At 47.2% G+C, this 26,447-nt stretch overlaps 1 protein-coding gene across 1 annotated transcript in view; it reads left to right on the forward strand.

Annotated features, from left to right (window-relative positions):
- The window catches only part of Itpr2 (inositol 1,4,5-trisphosphate receptor type 2), a 422,198-nt gene that overhangs the window by 90,753 nt on the left and 304,998 nt on the right, over positions 1 to 26,447 (forward strand). The window contains exons 10-14 of the mRNA XM_087903959.1: positions 3,873 to 3,917; positions 12,762 to 12,913; positions 18,685 to 18,784; positions 19,241 to 19,401; positions 25,160 to 25,301. Coding sequence (XP_087760085.1) covers positions 3,873 to 3,917; positions 12,762 to 12,913; positions 18,685 to 18,784; positions 19,241 to 19,401; positions 25,160 to 25,301 — 600 coding nt within the window. The remainder of the gene's footprint in view (positions 1 to 3,872; positions 3,918 to 12,761; positions 12,914 to 18,684; positions 18,785 to 19,240; positions 19,402 to 25,159; positions 25,302 to 26,447) is intronic.

Raw genomic sequence — 26,447 nt, forward strand, 5'->3', positions numbered from 1 at the left:
TTTGTTCATCCCTCTGTGCATTGTGTGCATGTGTACACGTGTACATGTGTTTGTTCATCCTTCTGTGCATCGTGTGCATGTGTGCATGTGTTTATGTGTTTGTTCATCCCTCTGTGCATTGTGTGCATGTGTACATGTGTTTATGTGTTTGTTCATCCCTCTGTGCATTGTGTGCATGTGTACACGTGTTTATGTGTTTGCTCATCCCTCTACATTGTGTACATGCCTGTCAGTGATTTTTGTTATTCATAAGACAGGGCCCTACCCAGGCCTCCACAGTGTGGACATAAAACCCTGGCCAAAATGTAGAACTAACTATTTAGTTACAAATTAGATAATAAAGACATTTGGATTTCATGTGGTTACACAGACATGTCACTAGGCTCTCGCTCAGTAATGCCACTTCCCTGGGGCGTACATGATTTAGGTGGCCAAAGTGAGGGTGATGGATTCGGACAGCACAGCTGGGGGCTCACTGATGTTGTGCCCTAGATCTCTTATGCCTGTTATGACAGGGGTCCTCTTGGGAACAGGCTAACACGGACCTTAGAACCGTCCCCCATCACATGGGAATGGCACACTCCAGCGGGGGCTCATTTTGTCTGGACTGGAACTCATGTATCAGAGGCTGGCTTCAAGCTCCTGATATTCCCACCTCCACCTCCCAAGGGCACGCTGCCACGCCTGGCTTTGATGGCCTCTAGAACCTGCCTAAAAACAGCTAGGCATGGTGACTTGTGCGCGTTATCCCAGCATCTGTAGATGGAGACAGGTTTCCTGGGGCGTTCTGGCTGGCTAGCCTAGGCAACTAGGAGGGCTCTAAGCCAGTGGGGGCGGGGGAGGGGGGAGAAAAAGAGAGCAGTGTCTGAAGAGCCAAGCGTGTGCACGTGCTCACACACGTCTATTTGTTTGTAGATGGGCCAACCTTCCACCAGATGGCACTAAACACTTACTACCTAACTTCAATGCTCTTAGCTACAGTTAGTTACAAACTTACCACTGAAGAGGCTGTAAAGAGGACAGGTGTCCCACACCTGTGTCGCAGCATTCCCAGTGGGGGTCGCAGGAGGACTAGATGCTCAGGACCCCCTCACCCCAACAGTTGTATACTGAGTGTGAGACCGGCACGAGCTGCAGGAGACGTTTTCTCAAACAAACACCAACCAAAACACCAAAACCAAAGCTACAGTCAGCTGGAGAAAAAGAGAAACCACCAGGGAAATAGCCCCGTGGGGAGATGACTCAGCAGATTGAGGCCCTGGCTTCCAAACTGGATTCAGTCCCCGGGACCCCTGGACCTGCTGCACTTGAAGTTTTGGTGGGTCTTCGCACCCATGTCTCCAAAGGATCTGGTGCCCTCTTCTGGTCTCCACGAGAACTGTATTTACACGCACAAACCGGTGGGCATGTCTATCCCCGCTCCCCAACACACACATTGAAGAAAAGAAAGCAAGACTATATATAAGCATGTCTCACGGGCTCTGTGATTTCAGGCCTTTTCTCGTGTGGTGTGCATGGAAGGCTGGAACTGTAACTCTTTTGACTCTCGTTGCCAACACGCAATGGTCTGACTTCTCCAGTGTTTGTCTTCGGCAGCCGATAAAGACTGTGCCTTTCTATATTGCGGTCATCTGTGTTTTCTCCTTCTGCCGTTCCCATGGTTCTGGGGACCATGAATTTGACCTTGGCTATCTAGCCGCCTTAGGGATGTAGCAAATATTCTTAAAGTTCACCATTAAGCAGAGATTTCTTTTTTCCTAGTGCCGGGGTTAAAACTTGAGAATCAAGCATATTTTTCTGTCATAGCTTCTATACTTAGATGCTGCTGAATATAAAAATATAAGATTGATTTTATATCATTTATTTAAAAGTCTCATTTGTCTTGAGTGATCTTCCTTTTAACTTAAAAGCCTCTTGGTCTAGGCCCTAGACCTAGGGGGATCTATAAAGGCCTATTTGGTGTGGAATCATTCTGTTTTATTCCACACCCTCTGCTTCCTGGAGGCAGGAAGGTAAGAAGCAGAAGTCACCCAGGGTATGCCGTCCACGCCCCAAGCTGTGCTCTCCCACCGTCCCACTGTGACCCCGCGTGATGTGTGGCAGGAATGTGTGATGGCCCTCATGCAGTGGGCCGGTGCTCCACTGTGAAGCAGGATGGGAGAGTATTATTCAGAAGCAGAATTGTGAAGTCAAATGCATGAACTCTCAAAAACATTTGTAAAAGTGTCACATAAGAGACTCTGCAAAAAGGTCCCAGTTTTCTTTCTGTGTGGCGTTCTTTCTCCCTCATCTGCCAGTTAAAATCAGCCCACCCTTCAAGGATGACCTCTGACACCATGACCCCTACCCCCTCCTCTGACCTATATTATTTACAAATCATTCATATCTGCCTCCTAGCTCTGTGATGTCACATCAGCTTCCTAGTATAGCTGACTGTATTTATGTCTTATTTTCCTTCCTAGGTCACAGGGTCAATGATCAGGCACAGGACTCTTGGCTAAATACCACTCACCACAAGTTTTGGCTCTTAGAGATGCTCTATTAGTGATTATTACAAGAGTTCTCTCTCTCCCTTGTGACAGAGTTATAATTTAGTTTTTAATATACTGCAGCATTTTCCTTTAAAGTCCTAAAATCGCCAGGAACTTCCTTAGGACATCTTTTTTTCCTTCTTTAGCGATATTCTTTTTCCATACATCCTTCGCCGATAACTTTGGTGACTACGTCCGTAGGGAAGGGACAAAGCGGTAGAATTTGAGGGAGTGCAGATTTTTATCACTGACAGGAAGGGGAGGAATGCATGTGGCTGTGAGTTTATTTGGATGTTTCCTCCTTCTCTGTGGTGACCATACTAGCAAAAGCAACTTGAGAGAAGGGTGGTTGACTATGGCTTACAGTCGCAGGGTGTGGCAGGTCCTGGTGGGAGTGCATGGTGGCAGGAGTTGGAGGTGGCTGCGCTGAGCAAAGACAAGGGCTGCATCTTCACGGGCACAAAGTGTTTTGCACTGGGTTAATTGTGCCGATTCCTGTTCCTGTGCAGATCTGGCTTATAGCCATGTCATGGTTCTGAGCTTGGTTTTACTTTCTGTTACGTGGAACTAAGGATTCTAATTCACACGGAGTGAAAACATGATCCTTGAATACAGTTCGGTAGCTTCATATCGGTAGCTTGTCTGCTGTTGGGTAAGACAAAAGCACTTTAAAGAAGGGTTGATTTTGGCTTGCCCCTCCAGGCTGCGTTCCGTCATGGCCATGGATGGAGCTTGTGAGGCTGACCGTGTGGCGTCACAATCAGAACACAGGGTGACGAACGCTGTGCTCAGCTTTCTGTCTGTTTTAGGCAGTCTGGGATCAAATGGTGTCTCTTACTGTTACAGGGTCTTCTCACCTTGTTAACATAATCAAGATAATTTTCACTGGTTTGCCGGGAGTCCAGCACGTCCAGATTCTGGCACAATGAGGATCAATAGTGAGCTCCATAGCAATGTGTGTGTGTGCGCATGAGCTCCATAGCAGTGTGTGTGCGCATGAGCTCCATAGCAGTGTGTGTGCGCATGAGCTCCATAGCAATGTGTGCGTGTGCGCATGAGCTCCATAGCAGTGTGTGTGCGCATGAGCTCCATAGCAGTGCGTGTGCGCATGAGCTCCATAGCAGTGTGTGCGTGTGCGCATGAGCTCCATAGCAGTGTGTGCGTGTGCGCATGAGCTCCATAGCAGTGTGTGCGTGTGCGCATGAGCATGCAGGTACACACGGGGCTTGGACACAGGTCATCAGTCTTGAGGCAAGCACCCCTATCTTGAGCTGTCCTGCTGGCCCAGGCTCATTCTCACTGGTGCTTTTTAGTTAAAACTAGTTTTACTTTGTTTTTCAGCTTAATCCTGACTATCGAGATGCTCAAAATGAGGGCAAGACTGTGGTAAGTAGATGTTCTTCTCAGTGTGTTCCAAATGTTTCATGTTCTATTTTATATGAATAAATCAAAGCTTTAGCAACAAACTTGAAGACTGGGTACCCCAGGACAGAACCTCTCAGTTGGAGGGAAGTTTCCAGAAAGAGAAAGAAGAGGGCTCAGGGGATACCCCCTCAGCAGGGGGTGCTAGGGACACTTCCACTTCTTGAAGACTGGTCATTGTGAGACATTGAGGCCTCTGTAGTAGTCTAGGTTCAGTGTCCAGAAGCACACAAAAGTGGAATCATGGCAAGTTGTTAAGGTGGGACAGAAGATTCCCCTTCTTGGATTTAAAATGAGTTGGCTTCTATTTGAGAGGAGAAATTAAAACTGCAATCTAGATGCCATGGGTGATTTTCTGATATTTTAAGTGCTCTGCGGGAGTCCCACACTCTTTATTTGTTTGTTTGTTTGTTTGTTTGTTTATTCATTTGTTCATTCATTCATTCATTCATTCATCTGTCTGCTCTGAGACAGATTTGTCTTCATAGCCCTGGCTGTCCTGGAACTGGCTTTGTAGACCAGGCTGGCCTTTAACTCATAGAGATCCACCTGTCTCTGTGTGAGTGCTGGATCAAAGGTGTGTGCCACCACTGCTGGGCAAGAGCCCCACTCCTCACATAAATTCTCACAAAAGTGTTTCACGTGGTCCACGTTGTCTGTAGCAGGGAGTGTGGGGGACAGTCGGGCGAGTTTTATTCAACCCAGAGTTTGGAGACTCAGGGAAGCTGGTGTAGACAAACCTCTGGGTTAAAGACACTTCTGATGGATGAGTCCAACTAGCAGAGTCAGGTGCTGGAAGGTAGCAGGAGCTTCTCACACATGCAGATGCTATCGCAGGGCGCAGGGACCGCTCACACATGCAGATATTACCGCATCCTTTGGGTGCACAGTGTTGGTCAGCCGGGAGGAAGACATGATGGTGCTGTCACCAGGGGTCTGTTCATCTGATTTGGTTGTCAGTGAGGCTGCTTTGCCTCTGCCATTGTGTGCAGTTATAACTGTAATTAGTCAAATAAATGAAAACAGACACAAATTCAAAAAGTTAAAAAAAAAGATCCAGCAAACAAGTCCACATTCCCCCATCTGTCTGTGAAACGTCTGTTTAGAATGTTAGCTCATCCTTTGGGCTGATTGTTCTCTTGCTGTTGATTTGAACCAAGAAGAATCATCTCTGGGCATTCACTCCTCGTCAGGTGTCATGCATATCTCTGAGGCCCCTCCCTCTCCCTCGCCCTCTGCCTATGATCTGATGTAATACCATGTGTCTGTGCTCTGTCCCCTGTGCTGTCTAAAAAATTCTCACACGGACAGTATTGTGTTGCATGGTTTTTTTTTTTACCACCAGGAAAATGAAAATCAAAACCACATTGCAACATCTTCTCCTTCCAGCTAGAATGACCATTGTCAAAAAGACAATATGACAGATGCTGGCGAGGCTGCGGAGAAAGAAGCCTCACACATCGTTGGTGGGGTGGATAGTCATTATGGATACAGCGTGGCAGTTCCTCAAAAAATTAAGTTCATAACTACAGTCCAAGCCAGCAGTCCCATTATTGGGTAACAACCCTACGCAGACAAAGCTGTTGCATGGTACTCGGCTTTTATGTCTGCATTTGCTGCAGCATTTCCCCACCAGCTGAGACGGGGCACTAGCCCGTGTCCATCCACAGCAGAGTGGGCTGCAAGGGTCACCACTGCAGCTGGTTTTATGTGGTGTTGGGCACGGAACCCAGGGCCTTGTCCATGACCGGCAAACATTCTACTGGCTGAGCTCATCTGCAGCCCCAAGGGTCTGATTTGGTGGTGGCAGTGTTTGTGTGGCGCCCCAGCTCCATGGCTTGTTTTTGTACAACTTAGTAGATCCAGCAAGGACTTCTGGACTCAACGCAGCCCCTTTGGATCCCTCTTTCTATTTCATTATCAGCGCTAAAGCAGGAGTGGATCTGAGGGTCAGGCTGCTGGCCCAGCAGGAGCTGACTTTGTGTTAAAACATCTCCAAATACAGAGGTAGGCTACTTGATTGGTTAGGCCTGTTTATATTTGTTTGGAGTGAGGCTGGGGTTTTGGTGCTGGCTATAGAGGGGGAGTTCCCCTGCTGCTTTCCGTGTCCTAGGGTGATTATGTCATGTTGTGGGCAGCTTCTTCAGCAGGCCTGCTTGTGGACATTCTGGAGATGCCCGCTTTCCTTGCTGTCTAATTGGCTGGCGTATCTGCCCGCCTAACTCACCTTGTGACCCAAGAATAAAGCCAGATCAGAACCACAGAAACCCTGAATAAAAGATGTTAGTAGGTTAAAAAAAATACAAGAAGCTCGGCTTGTGGTGCAGACTTGTCTTTCAAGCTTCTCCAGTGGCTGAGGCAGGAGGATAACAAGTTCAAGGCCAGCCTTGGCAACTTAGTGAGACCCTGTCTTAGGGGAAGAGGTGAGATGGTTCTGTACATACTCGCTGCTCCTGAGGGTCTGAACTCTGTCCCTGGGCCCCACATGGTAGAAGGAGAATACCAGCTCACAAAAGTTGTCCTCTGACCTCTGCATGTATGACCTCCACACGTGTGACCTCCACATATATGACCTCCACATGTGCATTGCACCACCTGCCCTCCTATACACCTAATAACAAAGTGTAATAACAAACTATAAAGATGGTTGGAGGTATGGCTCATTGATACGTGTGAGGCCCTGGGTCCCCGAGTTCTGGGGAAAGCTGCTTTTCCCAGGAGGGGCGCCACCAAACCTTGCTGCCGTGTGGCTGAATTCCTGCTTTGCCCTGCTTCCTACTGTGCAAGGTGACTGAGCTGCTGGCTGTGTGGGCAGAGCAGAGCTGATGAACGCGGATGTGCTACTTTACAGAGTGGACGGAAACTAGGGGTCTGTGCTAAGCAGCCGACCCATGGTGAAGTTCACCTTGTGCTAATCCAGCCTTGTTTGGCTGGGGTTCCTTCCTCCTCCTCATTCCTTACCTCCACTGTAGTTGAGAGGAAACACTCCTGCCTTTGAGAGCCAGTTCCCTGCCTCAGTGATTCACAAGCAGGGCAGGGCAGGTGGTCTGTACTCTGCAGACAATTGGCTCTGATCGTCTCTGAGAGACAGCCAGCAGCAGAGGGGATTTAATGGTCCCCTCGCCAGAGCCCCGAGCTTGCGTGTAAACAAAACTGAGACCACGAAGGTGTAGTGTGCACAGTGTGGCTCCTCGTTTCATACTCTGGTCTGTCACATTGCAGTAATCATGCTTCGGTCTGAAGAGGAAGGGGGGCTGTTGGAGTGACTTCTCTCACACCTGTGCTACAGGAACACTTGCTGTAATGAAGTAGTTCCTTCATTTCCCTGTGTTGACAACTTAATGACCTGCTATTTTTTTTTTTTACTGTAATTCAGAGACCTTTATCAAAACGTAACCTTCCATTTTTGAAGTTTCAAAGATTAATGCATGGTGTCGCTGAGATGAGGTGGTGTGTGTCAGGGCTCCCGTTAAGACCAAATTGCCGTGTTCATTTTACAAAGGGGTCCACTATTTCCAATCTTACAGCTTCCCTGAGTTCCCCATAAACACTGGCACCGTGCCAAGCCCAACTGGGAACCTTGTGGTCATTATTTCTTCTTGAAGGTCCACGTCTTTTCCCCTCGACAGAGGGGATTCTTTTTTAATTCTCTGTAATGTCATTTGTGTTAAGGAACATTGCCGTGTTTATGTGACATGGGATCTGATGATTTTGAAGGAGATTCTGTTGCTGAGGCTGGGGTTTCATGGCATCTGCAGCAGTGGGTACCCAGGACCAGATAATTCTTTGTGGTTGCGTGGGAGGTCGTCCTCTGTGTGAGTGGGGTGTCATCTGCGTGGGTGGCAGTGGGTGTTCCCTGCATGTCCTGCACCCTCTGGATGCGCTGGTGACTGCATCATCGCTGTTCGCATCTTACTGGGTGCCAGCAGCAGCCCCACCCACCCCAGCTCTCAGCTGTGACAACCAAAACCGTGTCCAGGAGTGGCCAGGTGTCCTCCAATTGTCAGCCCTCCCACGTGGCCAGCCACAGACCGAGTGTCACAGCAGACCTTCCTGTTGCCTTGGGTTTTACTCCTAGCTCCTGGGCAGTAAGGGGTGCAGGCCAAGAAAGCAGAAAGGGTCCCAGCAGGGGGCTCTGGAGCGGAGGCTTACAGAGATAAAGCTCCTGCCACTTTCCTAGGCAGCCTGGAGTGAGTGGCTTTCCTAGGACAGAGCTGGGAGGGTGGATGGGGACGCTGGTGTCGCAGCCTCCTACAGTCTGAACCTCAGCTCCAAAAGACAGGCACGGCTTCTCCTAGTGTGCCTCAGGCTCCAACGGTACAGGCGATGTGATGTTTGCACCTCCCCAAGAGCGGAGGCTGGACCAGGGCAGAGCCATCACTTCTGTGGCTTTGTATGAGAGCAGGTGTCTCCCTGTGTAGCCCTGGAGGTCTGGGCCATCCGAGCCGTGAAGACAGCTTAGCTGAGCGCGTGCTTTGCTCTACTAGTTGAGGATCTGAGTTCAACCCCAGCGTCCATGTAGAAGTAACTGGCTATGGTGGGAGGCAGACAAGCAGGCTCCTGGGATTGCTGACCAGCCAGCCTGGCCTGCTTGTCAAGGTCCAAGTCCCCATGAGAGACCTCGTCCAAAAATCGATGTCCAGGATTGACCTCTGCTACACACCCACCCACACCTGTGCACTCAGGAGTGAGGGCACACACACATAGCACACAGGGGTGCATGCACACCTGCACCCGCACATGTGCACACTCCCACAGACACACAAACTTATCTGGATCGTGCCTATTTGATAAGCACCCAGCGGACAGGTGGCCTTCTGAGACCCGAGCTCCTAAGCTGGGCCTGCGTCAGAGAGCACTTGCTGGTATGGAACGAGGCACCCGTTTAAGCTCCGTTGGTTCTCAATACATGTTTATGGTGGAAGGCAAATGGCGATGCTTCCAAGATTCTCTGAAGAGCATTCCAGTGTGTGTCTCTTCTTCCTTACCAATCAGTGTGTGTTTATAAAAGAGCCCCAAAGTCCACGAGTTTGAACAAAATTGTCTTCATGTTGTAAAGATGCTGGATCGCCTTTCTTGCTTATGGAAGCTACACTCATTATTATATATGTAACTAGGGTTTTCGGTGACTCTGGCAGTCCTGACAGGCCAGGCTTGACATCCTGATATGCCAGTTAGAGAGAGGACAAAGAGCGAGGAGCAGAGAGAGGAGACGGTTTTCGGGTGGCCAGAGTGGAAAGAGGAGCAGATGAGGGACCAGTGAGCTCATCTGTCTTCAGGGTCCTGACACGAGCTCTTGGTCTAACCAGAGTAAGAGTGGGACATACCTGTGAGTCCTGGTCAAGGCCCTGTCTGGTTACCGCGCCCAGCCAGTCCCACAGCTCGTCTGAAGCAGTTACTGCTGCCACCAGCCCTTGACGGGATCAGTGAGTTCCCGCGGAGTTATCACGTCTGCTCAGGGTGCAGCCCTGCCCTCAGTGGTGACCACCCTCACTGTGGGCCTGTGCACCCTTTGAGACTTCTCTTCCTGGAATTCAAGGTGACCTCTGGTTCAGGACAATGACTTCTGGAGGGCATCGAGATAGCGGAGGATGGCCGATACTCATTGAGTGTCGAGTGCCTACGCGCAGGATCTGTCAGGCTCCTGAGCCTAAGGGAAACCAGGAAGGGGGGCAGAGAAGCCAGGCTTCCATCCTGCCTTTCGCCAGCCCGTGTGGCATCTGCTTAGAAAAGCAGCTCCCAGGTGTCTGGTATGCTCATAACTCATTATTCATATTTAATTACTTAAAATTTCCAAGGGGCAGGCTTAATGTTTACTTCCAAACTGTTTATGAAGCAGAGTTTGTTAAATAAATTAGAGTGTGGGAGAGCCAGAACAGGAAGCTCCCGACAGCCAGACTCTTGTAAAAGGCATGTAGGCATGTCGGACGTACCCCCCCACACACAGTTGCGAAATTATTTATTACAGGAATGTTCTGTGTATTAAAACTATTTTCCAAGGACCAGTGGGGAAGATGGAAAATACAATAGCACAGTTCATGTGTCCTATGTAGTGACAGATCTCGAATACTGTGAATAATTTCAGTGACTTGTTTTAATTAACCCTAATCAGTGAGATTTTAAAAAATGTATTTTGAAAAGAGTCATTGCAGGACAAGCGTCAAAACACAGGGAGGCTCCTGGCCACTCTGATCGGGCACCACGGGCAGATGTTACCAGGGAGAGCGGTCTAGGAGGCTGCCTCTAGGAATCTAGGTCTGAATTCTTCTTGTAAAAATCATCTCAAAAGTGAGGTGAACAGAGGGCTGAACCCCACTAACTGTACTTATGGAGAATTGATGGACAGACTACACTTCACATACTGTCAACTTCCAGTTACTACCTAGATCTAAATAGCTGTACCGTTAGCACATTTCACCCCAGAGTCTGTGTCTCCAAAGCTAAATTATAATAAGGTAAGTGGAGGAAAAGCTCTGTCAGGAAGCTCGATGACACACTTCTTTTAGGGAGATGGTATTGTTCCAAGAACAGTGGCAACATCTTTTGTCCTCTACACCAGACACTTTAGGAATTGTGCACACTGACCCTCTACCTGTTGAGGTTAAGGACTGGTCTCCATCAGTAAAGACCATCTTCCAAACATGGTTCAATTCAGCTCATAAGAACTTGCTTCCCTGAGCTCAGCTGTGTTTTAATTATAACCCCCTGTCTGTGGGAACCACGTAAGCCCTGCTGTAGTTTGAATGTGGGGCCTGTGTTCTGTGGGTTGGAAATTTGATGCTCAGTGGGATTGGGCTCCCTGGGAGGAAGTGGGCATGAGGCCTCTGTGACAGAGACCTCACTCATGGATTCCTGGGCTAGTGGGTTCGCGTAGCCTGTGGCAAACCCAAGCCTGCTGGGACTCAGTTGCTCTGGCTCATAGTTTGGTGTTCTTTGTGTCGTGGTATGGCACCAAGGCCCTCGATAGCTGATGTCTCCATGTGCTTAGACATCCTGCTTCCAGAACCAAGACCTTAGAAACCACCTGGCCTGTTGCAGCAGCAGCAGCAGGTGGAGGGGGGCATGCTTGGGTCTCACCGCCTGGGCATCCATGGCATGTCCTCTGACTCATTTATGAGCTGACTCTTCCTGCTGGTCAGCTCTGTGTCCCCATGTTCTCGGTCACCTCCATCACAGGGAGGAACAGTGCTCACAATGTCTGTGATTCTTTGGGCAGCAATAGCATTGTGGGGTCCCCGAAGGTCTTCAATAGCTGTTGCCACTGCAAATGAAACACACGCCCTGTCTCCCTATTCTTTCTTCCAGAGTCCTGGCTCCCTCTTTTGCACCCCCTCTGACTGTTCTCCCTCTGCCACCTTCTTCACCATCTTTAGCAGCAGAGCTCAACACAGGACGGCTTTTGTCCTGGGGAAGGAACTCCAGCTGGGAGCAGTTGCTCATGTTCTTAATCCCAGCAGTTGGCAGGCTGAAGCAGGAGGATTGCTGTGAGTCTGAGGCCAGCCTGGGCTACTTAGAAGAAGGAAGGAAGGAGAAAGGGAAGAAAATGTCTGCAGTCACACATAGTATCCTGCCATACATAGTATCCCGCCACACATAGCCACACATAGTGTCCCGTCACATGTAGTATCCCTCACATGTAGTATCCCATCACACGTAGTATCTCGTTACACATAGTATCCCTCATGCGTAGTATCCTGCCACACATGGTATCCTGCCACACATAGCCACACATAGTTTCCCATCACACATAGTATCCCTCACACATAGTATCCCGTCACACATAGCATCTCGTCACACATAGTATTCCTCACACATAGTATCCCGCCACACATAGCATCCCATCATACATAGTATCCCATTGGTCCGGTCCAAGAGGGTCCAACTCCCTCCCGCCCAGCCTTCCTGCCCCTGTCACTGGCAGTCAGGGCTGTGGTTTCCCATTTTTGAGCCTCCAGAGAAAGCTGCTGCTGTACCACTCACAACTTAACATAATCCCTGGGAGTCCTTCTCGTGGACCAGTGAAATTACATCCTTCAACTCCCTTCACCCTTTCTCCTTCCTTTCCTTCCTTCCTTTCTGTTGTCTGTCTGTCTGTCTATGTTTGCATGGATAACTTTGAGGAGCTCTGCAGCCAGCCTGGAGCGCAGGTCTCTCTGTGACGTAGGGTTGTGGTTTTCCTGCTTGAATGTGATCTGCATCATTCTCATGTTCTCATGCTTGCAGGAGGAATCCCTGGGCCACATGTTTGCATGATGATGACACCAACTTACATCCCACCCACAGGGTACAAGGGTTCCCTTTCTCTGGTCCTTTGGCCATTCATCCCTTGACTTTGACCATGCTGTTCCTAGCAGGGTACTGTCTGCAGTGGCTTTGATTTACATTTCCCCTGTAACTAGTGGGGGTGATCATCTTCTTCTAGGTCCTTCTCCATCCGTCATTTGTATGTCTTATTGAGCCCTTGGAATTTAGAGGGTTTGGGTCACTGTTTCTTCTCTGCGTTTGACGTAAATGTAGAGGGCCAAATCACTACGTTGTAAATAGTTATAAAGTCACCAAAGAAGAGGCCAGAACTATTGTAATTTAAGGACATGCTCAGATCAGGCCTCTGCCCCAGGAAACATGGGCCTTATGATTGCCAACAATCATTACAAAGGCTGTGCACCCTGATCGTCTGGGGCATTCAGTGTAGACATTCCTACAACCCAGTGAGAGAACGGCAGACAAACTCACACCTTATCTCCTGATTAACTGCAACCGTTACTACTAAATCTGAAGATGCTGAATAACCTTGAACCTCTTCAACAGAGAGATGGAGAGCTTCCCACTTCAAAGAAAAAACGCCAGGCAGGGGAGAAGATCATGTACACCTTGGTCTCCGTTCCACATGGAAATGACATCGCGTCCCTTTTTGAACTCGATGCCACAACTCTTCAGAGAGCTGACTGCCTGGTTCCAAGGTAAACAGAAATATAAAAAGAAATCAATAAGTTAAAAGAAGTACGATGCACAGACGTTCCTTTGAATAGTTTTCCCGACAGGTAGAAATAAAAAGTATAATAGTAATATAATTTTTACAACAGAAGAGAGTAATGAAGAAATGCACACTAAGCATTGTGCCTCTCTCAGGTGAACAGATTAACGTGGCTTGTTTTATTTGTATAAATAATTAAAGTGTGCAGTACCAAAGAAGTTCTGAAAAATTTATTAGGGTCATTTATTCTAATTAATCGTGTGACTTTTGGTCATAACAATGAAACATAACCTAATAACATTTTTAGTCTAAATTTTATCCCTTGCCTGTCAGATTTCCTGCTTAGCTCATTCACTTGTTTATTTTGCTAGTGGTTCAGCTAAGAAGTGTTTATTGATTGTCAGTTGCAAGGCAGACCACACCCTGGGCATCGAGATGAGAAATGAGGTCAGACCAATAAACCCATGAGCTCAGGTCGCTCTCAAACTTGGGGGTCACAGCCAGTGTCCTAAGTCAGGTCAGGTCACCTGTGCTCATTAAACCAATTAAGAGAGTCAAATTAAAAACAGAAAGCTGAAAGAGGAGGTTTATTTGGTGTAGCCAAATGGAAGGGAGAGATCTGAGAGCTCCCCACCCCCACCCCAATGTGAGTCCATCTCTCCCTCCTCCTTGCTCAGTAATGCAGCCTGTGAAGACATGCACTCTGCTGCCTTGGCCAGACCCAAGCGTCTTTCTTCTTGTATGGTATCTCAGTTAGGGTTTTTATTGCTGTGAAGAGACACCATGACCATGGCAACACTCATGAAGGAAAACATTTCATTGACTCTGGCTTACAGTTTCAGAGGTTTAGTCCATTATCATCATGGGTGGCATGTAGGCAGACATGGTGCTGGAGAAGGAGCTGAGAGTCCTACATCTTGATCCACAGGCAACAGGAAGTGAACCCTGTGCCACGCTGGACATAGCTTGAGCATATACCACTTCAGAGCTCACCCCCACATTGACTCACTTCCTTCAACAAGGCCACACCTACTCTAGTAAGCCATACCTCCTGATAGTGCCACTCCCTGTGGGATCCATTTTCTTTCAAACTACAACATATGGGGACCTTAATTATTACTCTGACTTAACTCATTTTAGATCTAAGTCAGCAAAAATGGGTGTCTTTCTTGAGTTCAGTGTAGGAGAACTTGCTTAAAGAGGCGGTGAGCAGAACTCACCATCAGGTGCATAGACCACCACAAGGCTACCAAGTCTCACTTTGCACAGAGGTGTTAGCTCCTGCTGTTCAGGAAGGTTGGCCTTCTTTTCCCTGGTGTGAAGGATTTGTGCTATTGTGATTCAGCTGTCGTACACTGTTTGTAGTTAACAATAAATTTTCAACACTAACCACTCTTACATTGCATACAGAATCCTTGAATACTTTCTGTGTGCTGAGCCCCGAGTCAAGTTCTTCATAACTACTATTTGCATTCAGTCTGCATAACTCTCAGAGGTCAGAGGTCAGAGATCAGAGACTGAGTTAGAGCAGGTCTTTTCAAACTGGCTAAGGAAGATCTGAACAATGGTTCCTGGTCCTTCTGAGAGCAACGAAGTCAGTCTCGCAGTGAGATGTGGACATTACATACTTTTAAAGCATTGCCCATGGAATTCCAATATGGAATGCAGTATTCCTTAAACTTTAAAGTCTTATTGTGGGATCTTTCCCTAGAGGGATGTAAATAAATGTTTCCAGACATGGGGGGGGGCACTGAAACAGACAGAAGGAAAGATTCCACTCAAATCCTGCGAGTGAACCAGTGAGTTTGTTCATTTACTTACAGGAACTTAGTGAGGGATTTCTTACAGGAATATGGGTGACCCCCAAAATATGGGTCACTGTAAAGCTTGACTCTAGAACGGATGACAGTGTCCCCAGCTGTACAGATATCACCTGTCCCACCCGGTTCTGCAACACCCCCTCTCGGTACGGTCTGCGCGCCTCTGTACCGGCCGCGAGCTTGGGCAAAGTTCTGGGGATTGAAATAAAATACACACACACAAAGAGACCTGGGTCATTCGTCAAGAGATAGCCGAATGCCACCTTATTTAGCTTTCTGCAAAGTTAATATACCTTTGCCCCAGTAGAGGAATTCCCTCCCAGCCAGAAGGGAAAGCACAGTGCGAGGAGCCTGGCGCTGTGTGGGAATTCCTTCCCAGGCAGGGGGTTGGGGGCAGAGAGAACAGCAACAGACAGTGGAGAGGGAACTTGGCCGTGTGTTCTCCTGGGCAGGTGGGAAACATACCAAAAGTAAAACAAAGCCCTGCAGCTAAATCACCAGGCTAAAGCAGACCGAGCACAGAAATTAGCAGGAAGCTTAGTTGGCTAACCAAAACAGTCCTTGTGACTTGCACCTCAAGGAGCAGGGGAAAACCCGGGATCCTACAATCACCTCCTCTTCAGTTAACATTTACGTGCCACGGATTCTAGAACTTCATAAGACTATATGCAGTCGGGATGTGCAGGAAGAAGTGGCTTCCTCAGCTGAGGGTCTGATTACCCTCCCCACCTCCCCATGAAGGAGCATCAGCAGGTCCAATCCTGGGGGGACAGTCCCACATCTGTTCTGATTAAGATGGTACCGTTCCTTCTGCTCAGAGGACAGAGTTCCACCCTGTGTTAGCCTGATGAAATCCTGAAGCAGTCGTGGGTGGGTATCTGATGGATACAGTTGGAGAGTCCTTGTTCCGCAGGGGGCGCTGCATGAGTGCTTTTCTAGCAAACCCCAGACTGGACTTTCTAGAGTAAGTAAGGGCCTTGAGTGTGGCTCCCCATCTTTCCTGCTCAACGGACCCTTAGCAATCTGTGACCAGTCCTGATGCCTGCCTCCCACTCTGGACACTGGTTTAACTGGTGTGTGTTGCAACCTAGACTTTGGGTTTAGAAGAGCTTCCCAGGTGACAGACAGTGGAGTTTGGGAAGCAGTGACTTAGATGGACAAGCTAATTGGCCTGTCTGTGCTCATGAAGTGTGGAATGTAAGTCTGTCCTGAACATTCCACGGCATGGCCCTTATACCGTGGACAGCCAGACCATGTCACACCTGACCGCCAGCACATATCTGTGAAATAGTCCCAGAGTCATTTAGTTCCAAAATCCTTTAGATCCTGTTGTTACTCTGGGTCATGTCTTCCCTCTGCAGCCCGGTAGTGTTGACTGACTCCAGAGGTGCATCCAGGCTGACAGCATTCATGATCTGAAAATCTCATCTGAAATGACTTATGAAGTGACAGTTTTTGAGAACCAATATGATCTCACAAGTGGAACACCCTGCACCTGACTCTGTGTGATGGGTTGTAGTAAACATGCAGGTGTACTTAAAATGTTGTGTAAAATCACCTTTGGCCTAGATGGCTAAGGCACACATGAATCACAAATGAATGTCATGTCTAGACTTGGGTCTTATCCCAGGATAGTTAATTAAACACTTCCCCTGAGATGCTTAAAAAAAACCCTGAAATCTCAACTACTCTAGTTCCAACCTGCCTTTGTTGCTTTTTTATTAGTGTGAAGAAGGGACAACATGACCAAGGCAATTTGTAGAAGAAAGCATTTAGTTTGGGGACCCATAGTTCCAAAGGGTTAGAGTTCATGACCATCATGGTGGGGAACATGACAACAGGAGGACATGGTGCAGTAACAGTAGCTGAGAGGTCCATGTTCAACAGTGACCACTAGAGAGAGGTGGGGGAAAGGAGAGAGAACCAACTCCAATGGGGCAAGACTTTTGAAACCTCACAGCTGATCCCCAATGATACACCTCCTCTAACAAGGCTACCAGCTGGGAACCAAACATTCAAACATAGAAGCCCATGTAGGCCATCTATCATTTAAATCACCACGCAAGCATTTTGAAGAAGGAAAACTCACCAGTCTTGAAAAACATAAGGATGAAATAGAGGAGCTGTAGCCACATTTTCCAGAGCTTAGGATGGCAGGAATGCCAGCAGCTGTAGGTGACATTTTCTTTATCAACACAAAGGATGCTGGGTGCTAAAGCAGAGGCATTTCTGGTTACTTGGACCAGGGTTAGGCGCTTGTGGATCTAGATATTGAAACTCCCCATGTATTCATCTACCTTTATGAATGAGCAAGAACCTGATGATACATTTCCCTGAGGCGTTTGGTGTCTTGTCTTCTGTTTGGTCCTAAAATGTTATACTGAGGTTGTATGACATATTTACATCTTAGTTTTGACACTGAGCAATGACCTTTTTATTTTAATGGTGTTGTGCACTCTTGTTAAAGTGATGGAGGAGAATCATCTGTCTATGTGTTACTTTCATTGGTTAATAAAGAAACTGCCTTGACCTTTTGATAGAACAAAAAATTAGGTGGGTGGAGTAGACAGAACAGAATGCTGGGAAGAAGGCACTGAGGCAGTCGCCATGACTCTCCTCTCCTAGACAGATACAGGTTAGGATCTTTCCCGGTAAGCCACCACCTCGTGGTGCTACACAGATTACTAAATATGGGTTAAAGCAAGATGTGAGAATTAGCCAATAAGAGGCTGAAACTAATGAGCCAGGCAGTGTTTAAATGAATGCAGTTTGTGTGTTGTTATTTCTGGGTATAAAGCTAGCCAGGCAGGAATGCAGCCCGCTACTCCTTCTACAATTGGTGCCCAACGTTGGGCACCACTCTGTTGTAAATGGAATGGCAGGCCGCTTCCCGCTGCCTGGCTAACTTTACCCAAAATAATTACACACAAACCTGAGAGGCGTCACTAGGAGAACATGGTGTGAGGTCTGAGCTAGAAGTCCAAGAAGCTCAACTGCCTGCTCAGCCTCGTCCTGGGAATGTGCCTGTCGGGCTGCTCAGAACCATTGATTTATTTAGATGCTCTAACTATGCCCTCAATTGCCACAGCAGTTTTGTGGTTCAGGGGCTCTGCCTTAGTTAGGGTTTCTGTTGCTGTGAAGAGACACCATGGCCCTGGCAACTCTTATAAAGAAAACATTTAACTGAGGGGACTCACTTACAGTCTCAGAGATTCAGTCCCTTATCATGATGGGGAGGGGAGCATGGCACATGCAGGCAGATGTGGTGCTGGAGCTGAGAGCCCTATATCTTGACTCAGAAGCAATAGGAAGTCGACTGACTGCCATACTGAGTGAAACTTGAGAAAAAGACCTCATAGCCCACCCCCACAGTGACACGCTTCCTCCAGTAAGGCCACACCTATTGCAAAAAGGCCACACCTCCTAATAGTGCCACTCCCTTTGGGGAGCATTTTTTTCAGGCCACCACAGGCTGTAGTACATTTAGGTTAGTAGCTGTCTGGGGACAGGATAAACTAGTCACTGCTGACCACGCCCCACAGTGGACCAGTGAGGGCTTAGAATTTGCATTTTGACAAGATTCCTGGTGACACTGATGACCTAGGAACCCCTGGCCTAGAAAGTGAAGCTGTGTGCACCAGAGCAGCCTGAATCTAAGAATTAATTCTTATCCCAGACAGATCCTGAGACAGTTTCTAGTCTATGACATTTAATGTTCATATCACACATGGTTCTGCTGAATATACCAATATGCTAATTAAAAATATTATTGTCTGTGTGTGTAGGTCAGAGGACAACTTTGAAGAGTTAGTTCTTGCCTTCCATCATCAGTAGGTTCTGGGGACTGAACCCCAGATCCTCATTGCTGGGTAGCAAGCCCCTTGGTCCTCAGAGCTCTCTTGCCAGCCTACCATGTTTTTATATCATTTGCTTTTAGGAACTCCTATGTACGATTAAGGCATTTATGCACCAACACGTGGGTCACGAGCACCAGCATCCCCATAGACACGGAGGAAGAGAGGCCTGTCATGCTGAAGGTAAGTTTGTGGGGACTGGCTTGTTCATCAGCTGCTGTGCTCACACTGCTGAGTGTGATGGACAGCCCATCTTTCTGGGCATTAGGACCGGTTGCCGCTGACTTTGTGGGAGTGAATGCCTGCTAGTGGCTTAGGTCTCTGACCTGGTTGGCTGCAGCAGGTGGCTCAGGAGGGTGGGGTACAGACATCAGTAAGTCACGAGGATTCTGGGGGCATCTTCTCTTCATGGAAGTATTTGAGACAGAGGGAAGGCGTGGGAAAGAAACACCCTTTGGGGGTTCCTCAAGAACAGGGCAGGAAGTGGACATGGAAAGCCATCTTGCCCCTGAAGCCTTTGGCTGTGGCGGATGTTTTCTGGAGTCTCCCTGTCTCATCCGCACCCACCCAGTGTGCTTTAGTACTGAGGATGCGGTCTCTGGAGACCATGCGGCTGTTTAATGGAAACACGTATTGCAGATCGGAACCTGCCAGACTAAAGAAGACAAAGAAGCCTTTGCCATTGTGTGTGTCCCGCTGTCTGAGGTCCGAGACTTGGACTTCGCCAACGATGCCAACAAAGTGCTGGCAACCACAGTTAAGAAGCTGGAGAATGGCAGTATTACTCAGAACGAGAGGCGGTGAGTGAGGGTCCCAGGTGACAGGGAGTCAGTAAGAGCCAACCGTTGGCCTGGGTGTTGTGGTGCAGGTTTGTGACTCCAGCACCCAGGAGGTGGAGGCTGGGGGATCAGGAACTCAGGGACATCCTCAGCTTCATAGCAAGCTCAAGGCCAGTGTGGACTATACATCACATGGCTCATAACTACCTGTAACTCTAGGTCTGAGGGACCTGGCGCCCTCCTCTGGCCTCCATGGACACTGCACACATGTGTACATATATACATACAGATACACACACACATAAATAAAAATAAAAAATAAACCTAAAGTGTCTGCTGGGATACTTACTTTTTCCATTTAATCTGGGCTTGAAAGTAGGTGATTTCAGTTTCTCTGTGCTCTGTTTTTGAAACTTTTTAAAGGATCCACAGGGCCATACTTGGTTTGGTGTTTAGATGTAGAGTTTTACATTTTCTGAACTCATGACACATTTCTCAGCTCTGATACCACAGACTGATCAAACATGTAATATTATAAAAAGTGAGCTCTCTGTTTTGTCACTCAGAGAAACTGGATCCTTGATTATTAATTTATTTATGAATATGTGAGAGAAAGAAGGCTATTGGTGGCTAGAAATCACTGTTTCCACTTCATGCTCCCGGCCCTCATATAGCCTGTCAGTAACTGTTCCTGCCTTACCTAAAGGAAGTGGAGGTTAACCTCCAGCTGGGTAAAATGACATAAATAGTAAGTGTGTGTGTGTGTGTGTGTGTGTGTGTGTGGGTCTAGTCATGTGATTTGGTCATCGGGTGCCCTCAGGACCTCAGAGCAAAGACATGCTCCTTCTTTCTCTTCATGACCTGCTGCAGATGGAACAAGGAGCCATTTGCGAGTCTCTGGCTGCATGCACTGGAGCTCTGGCCTCCAGCTCTTGTGTGAAGAGCCCCTCACCAAACAGCCCAGCCCGGAATGGCAGATGGAGTTGCTGTTCTTTGCTCTTTGTTCTTTGCTCTTTTGGGAGGCCCACCACCCGGCTCCCAGATAAATCATACATGGAATCTTAATCTTATTTATAAACGCCCGGCCTTCGTTTGGCTTATTTCTAGCCAGTTTTTCTTAACTTACACCATCCCACCTGCCTTTTGCCTCTACGTTCCTCCCTTTCTCTATTTCTGTCTACCTCTTTTTACTTCTTACTGTGGCTTGCTGTGTGGCTGCGTGACTGGCCCCTCAAGACCTTCTCTCCTTTTCTTGTTTTTGATTTTCCTTCCCAGATTTCTCCTCCTTTTTATTCTCTCTGCCTGCCAGCCCCACCTATCCTTTCTCCTGCCTTGCTATTGACTGTTCAGCTCTTTATTACATCAATCGGGTGTTCTAGACAGGCAAAGTAACACAACTTCACAGAGTTAAATAAATGCAACATAAAAGAATGCAACATATCTTTGCATCATTAAACAAATGTTCCACAGCAAAAGACAAATGTAATGCATCTTAAAAGAATATTTCATGTCAGGCAAAAATCAGAGAAGAAAGTGCTGTCTCGCTGGCTTCATCCCTCAGTTGGACATTCTTGAACATCTGTTCAATAGAATCCGCAGAACAGAAAGGCAGATATGTACAGCCTTGTTCTAGACACCCCAAGCTGAAGGCCATCCATGTTTGTTATAGTTGAAGAACGATAACATTGTACGATGCTCATACCATGGAATACCATATAGCCAGGAACAGGAATGAACTATACATATGTGTGATGGTGTGCCTGACTCTAACAAGTTTTGGATTGAGTAGGTAGGAAACAGGATGGATAAACCCATAATAACACTCTGTGACTGTTCTGCCACTAAATGCATAAATCCTAGAGACCTTTAGACATACACCATACAATATATCTCTTAATTAAACATTGCCAGTCTGCTGATAACCAGCCAAACGGTTCTCAGCTGCCCCTCTGTTCCTACCACTGCTTTCCCTGTGGGAACCGGCCGTTGACGACTGTTTTTATACAGCTATTCTGTGGTGGCCAATGAATGAAGGTCAGAGCAGAAACCGGTCACCCGTATGGCAACAGATGACTAAGGAGCAAAGCCAGCTTACACCAGAAACAGATTTCAGTGTGCAGACGGAGTGTTTTCCTCTTGGCGAATCCTCTTCTGTCTGTCCATCTTCTGCCTTCACAGAAAGTTGCACGCTTCTCTAGAGGTCTCCTTAGGTAGACTCCTTAGGTAGAGTGTTTGGCTTCTCTGGGTGCTTCCTTTACAGGCCTTTCTTCTCTAGTTCCCGTCTGAGGGAACTCAGCCCCTCCAGATATATCGCAGGAGGACGGTGGATCAGGATGACCCTTGACCCTATGGCTTCCCCCCCCCCACACCTCTTACTCTCTTTGTTACTTTAGTGAAAAATAACAGCAAGGAGACTGCACCTGAGAACTGGGAAGCTGGCACCCCTCATCCTAACGCAGTCTGTGCTGCCGAGTAGCGAATGGGCTCTTAGTCCTTCAACTTTAGAATTCAATAGAAAATTCTTTCTGAGAATGACTGGCAGCCCTGACCCCCCCCCCCCACCCCGCGAATGGAGAGTGAAGTTATTATTAGCTATTCTTTTTAGTCAAAACCAGGATCAAAGGGAGGAGTTGAGAACGTTGCAGACCTGCCTCGGAATGCTTGTGCTGTTGGCTCTCTCTCTTCCTCCTCACCCCCGTGCTTTCCTTTAGTCACCTCGGGAAGGGACTCTGGGGGTGCAGCTCCTGTGTCGGCTTCAGCGTCCTCAGCCTTAGATGTTTTCATTTGAATTTTCTGTTTGTAGTCTACATGACCACACCAAGGAAACAGTATTAGGAATACGTGCTCATGGGGAGGGAGGAGTCATGGGGGGTCAACTGCTACGTGGAGCCTGAGAAGATGCTGCACACCCTTCTTACTTCTGCGCCTCCAAGGGACCTGCTTTGTCCACAGAGGGCTGCTGTCACAGCTGTTCACAGATGCAGCTAATTCAGTGAGACTGAGCTCCTGACGCGGGCCCGGTGCTGGTCATGCAGACTGCGCTCTGGGTAGCTGCAAAGGTGAAGAGCATTGTACTGACATCTTTACACAGCTAGGGCTGGGAACATGACTCAATGGTACAGAGTTTGTCCAGCCAGCCCGAGGCCGTTCTGCACTTGCTTCCAATCCCAGTACCTTACATGTCTTCATGCAACCAACAGAGGTTCTTATTAACGCTTCATGTAAACTATGGTGCACCCTCCTTCCTTCCTTTCATCCTTCTCTCCCTTCTTCCCTTTCTTCCTCCCCTGCCCGCCTTCTCTTCCTCTTTAACTCCTTCCTTCCCTCCCTCCTTCTTTCTGTCCGCTATTTTCTCCATTCCTCCCTCCCTTTGTTTTTATGAGACCAGGTCTCGTATAGCTCAGGGTGCCCTTAGACTCTCTATATAGCCTTGAACTCGTTAACTTCTCTTTTACAATCTGCTTTGACAAAGCTCTGTGTGCTATTGTCTGTGTCCTTTTGATACTGTCTTATAATTGCTATTTTTTCTTATAACCTGAACTTTTTATTTCTCAGATATCTGCTGGTTCTTTGCCTACCCATCTACTCTTCATTTGTATCTACTATTTTATTTTAAATTGTATATTATAATAATATATACATATATAATTTGTGGCAAGTCATTTCTCTGTCTGCTGAGGACCTGACGACACACTCATTTAAATGTCACTTAGGAATGGCGTTGTTACGTGGATCTCATTAACGAGGGATCAGACTTCTGATTTTTAGCATGATGGCTGTGTTTCCTAATGTCACTTTTCTGTGTGTTTTGGAATTTAATTTATTTTCCGTGGGTGAAACATCACTGCCTTTCTCTCTGTGCTCATTCATTTCCTACCTGCTGGCATGGCCTCCGCCTGACTCCTCTCCACCAGTCCACATTGAGGGGTGCTGTTGAGGGTGAGAAGTCATACTCTATGATGAGGTGAGGCTTGTGAGTCCTTGTGACCATAGGTGGGACAGCCCCATCAGTGTGCTTTGCTGCCTTCCTGCAGCCCGCAAGGGGGACCCTTCTCCACGAATGTCTTTACAGCTACAGTTTGGCCCCTCCCACATCCTTCCAACACTGCTACATTGTCCTTACTCTTTGTTGAGTCATTCTTACTGTGTTCTTGACCCATGTGGCCTTTTATATTTTCAGATGTGTGTCCTTTAAAAACACATAATATGTATCTTACCTAACTTTGCTAATTCTGACAGGAAATCTGTTACCTGGCTTTTCTCAGGGGCGTGTGAGCAGACAGCTACTCACCTCAGATAGGGAACCTATGTCAGACCAAGTGATGTTGTCAGCCACATCTCATAAGGAGAGCTAATAATTGGAATATGGGTGAGGGGTGACTTACAGGAGGTGTGGATGACTCAGGAGGCAGCTACATCACTGAGAGCTACCTCAGCAGGGATGATGACTCGTGGCCGCTGAGCAGGGAGCTCCCTGTAGGCAGATCCACGCACCCTCCCCACCACAGCCTCTCTTCCCAGCATCCCCCACCATCCTAGAGACTTGGCAGCAATCCTGTGAGTCTTGCAGGTTTCAGCTTCCCAGACATGTGAGGTTTTGTTTACTTTCTCAGTCTCGTGAGCCCCATCCTCCCTCCAGGGTAGAAGGTTTGAATCTGGAGGAATTACTTTAAACTAAGTCACAGAGAAAATCACTTATTAAAAGAAAATTAGTAAGATTGCATGAGTTATAGAACGATAACCAGCCAGTATAGAATTGAGCAGAAGTTTGAGTTTAGCTGGCAGCAATCAGCAGGTAGTGTTGTTGTTGTTGTTGTTGTTGTTTTTCCTTGGCATATGAGTAAACAAGTTAGCATTAGTTTTTCTTATTTTATTTTATTATATGTACGGATATATACATACACACACATACATATATATACATACATATGTGTATATATTTACACACACACACACACACACACACACACACACACACACACACAGCTATTTAGCCCAAGGAGGCCAGAAGATGGCATCAGATTCCCTGGAGCTGGAGTCACAGATGGTTGAGAGATGCCATGTGGGTGCCGGGAACTGAACCTAGGTCCTTTAGGAGAACAGCCAATGCTTTTAACCACTGAGCCACCTCTCCAGCCCAAGAACATTGTCTTGATGAAGAAGCTTTGTGTCTTTGGCTGTCAGCCTCATCCTCACCAGAGGCACCTCTATACATTAGGATGCCATACGGTGACGCGCCATCAAAACTGAAGACATAAACACTCACAGCAGATGTCCTCTCTTCGGGTGTTCACAACCTTTCCATCTCCTCTTCCATGGCTTTGTGAGACGTAGATGCAGGGGATGCACACAGACATATTAATTAGACATGGGCCTGAGTCTCTGTATTTCTACCTGTTGTGGATCTCTGTAATAGTCTCCATCGTTGCCAAAAGAAACTTCTCTGAGCGCACAAAAGCCTCAAAGAATCACACTGTCATATTTCATGAACTCCAAGGGACAAGAATTCTCATTTTGAGGCTTATGACACATTTGTTCTCGAGACTTACAGGATTTTGTTTAATAACCATTTATAATATTTGATTAGTGTTGGAATTGGAGTCAAGGGTGGGAGGAACTGGACAGGGAATACTGTCAAGATTAAGCAGCAGTTGCAATAGATATTATATTTTGTTAATGAAATATGTTTTCTTAAAAATAGTTTAACTTCCTTCGTGTTTCAGTTCTCAGACTTAATTTTTAATAGTCCCAAATTGTCACAATCTTTCCTTTGTGATAGGTTTGTCACGAAGCTGTTGGAAGACCTCATCTTCTTTGTGGCTGACGTGACGAACAACGGACAGGACGTTCTGGATGTGGTCATCTCCAAACCAAACCGGGAACGGCAGAAACTGATGAGGGAACAGAACATCCTGGCACAGGTGAGTTGCTTCATGAACCAGGTCTGCACATTTTATGTTCTGAGCTACAGTATCAGTCATGCCCTGCTGCGTAACAAATGACACCTCGACACTCATTTTAGTTTCTGTGAGTTTTAAATGTAAGAGTGGGATCTGTGGGGTGTTTTTGCTCAGGGGCATTCTCAGAGGAACTGTCGAGGCTTAGGTAGGGCCATCGTCATCTCAAGAGTGGACTGAGAGGAGATCCACTTCCTAGATGGCTCATAGAGTTTGTTACAAGTCTGCCTCAAGACAGAGCATTTCCTCCAGTGATAGTTAGTGTTAGCTCCCAGTGATCGTTAGTGTTAGTGTCTAGTGATGGTTAGTCAGTGTTAGTGCTTAGTGATGGTTAGTGTTAGCTCCCAGTGATGGTCAGTGTTAGCTTCCGGTGATGGTTAGTGTTAGCTTCCGGTGATGGTTAGTGTTAGCTCCCAGTGATAGTTAGTGTTAGTGCCTAGTGATGGTTAGTGTTAGCTTCCGGTGATGGTCAGTGTTAGCTCCCAGTGATGGTCAGTGTTAGCGTCGAATGATGGTTAGTGTTAGCGTCCAGTGATGGTTAGTGTTAGCTTCCAGTGATGGTTACTGTTAGCTTCCTGTGATGGTTAGTGTTAGCCTCTGGTGATGGTCAGTGTTAGCGTCTAGTGATGGTTAGTGTTAGCATCTAGTGATGGTCGGTGTTAGCGTCTAGCTAGGGAGAGTCTCCCTGATTGCTTCTGTGGCTCCTTGTTAAGTCTTCAATTGTGGATGCTTTCATTCTTGTGACCACTGATCTTCATTCTGTGAGCAGTGGATGAACTCTCTGAGAAAGACTTATGTATTTAGAATCTCTGTCATTAGGTGCATATGTATCTGGAGTTTTATCCTTTTGCCTAAAATGAGGTAAGAGTGACATTTGGAAGCTATTACCTGATGTGAGTTTCAGGTAAAAAGTAAAGTAAACATTTTTTTTTGTTTTGTTTTTTGTTTTGGGGGGGACGTTACAGAAAAAACAGAATAATAAAAGCATATAGAAAATATATTTTAGTTATCTGTAGCTTGTTACAAATACCTTTGTATTTTCCTTCTTAATGAAATACAATTTCTAAAATTAGTCATGTCATTGATGTAGCAGACTTGCTAGCTTTGGGT

This window comes from Myodes glareolus, chromosome 3 (genome assembly GCF_982192425.1).
Source record: "Myodes glareolus chromosome 3, mMyoGla1.1, whole genome shotgun sequence".
NCBI lineage: Eukaryota > Metazoa > Chordata > Mammalia > Rodentia > Cricetidae > Myodes > Myodes glareolus.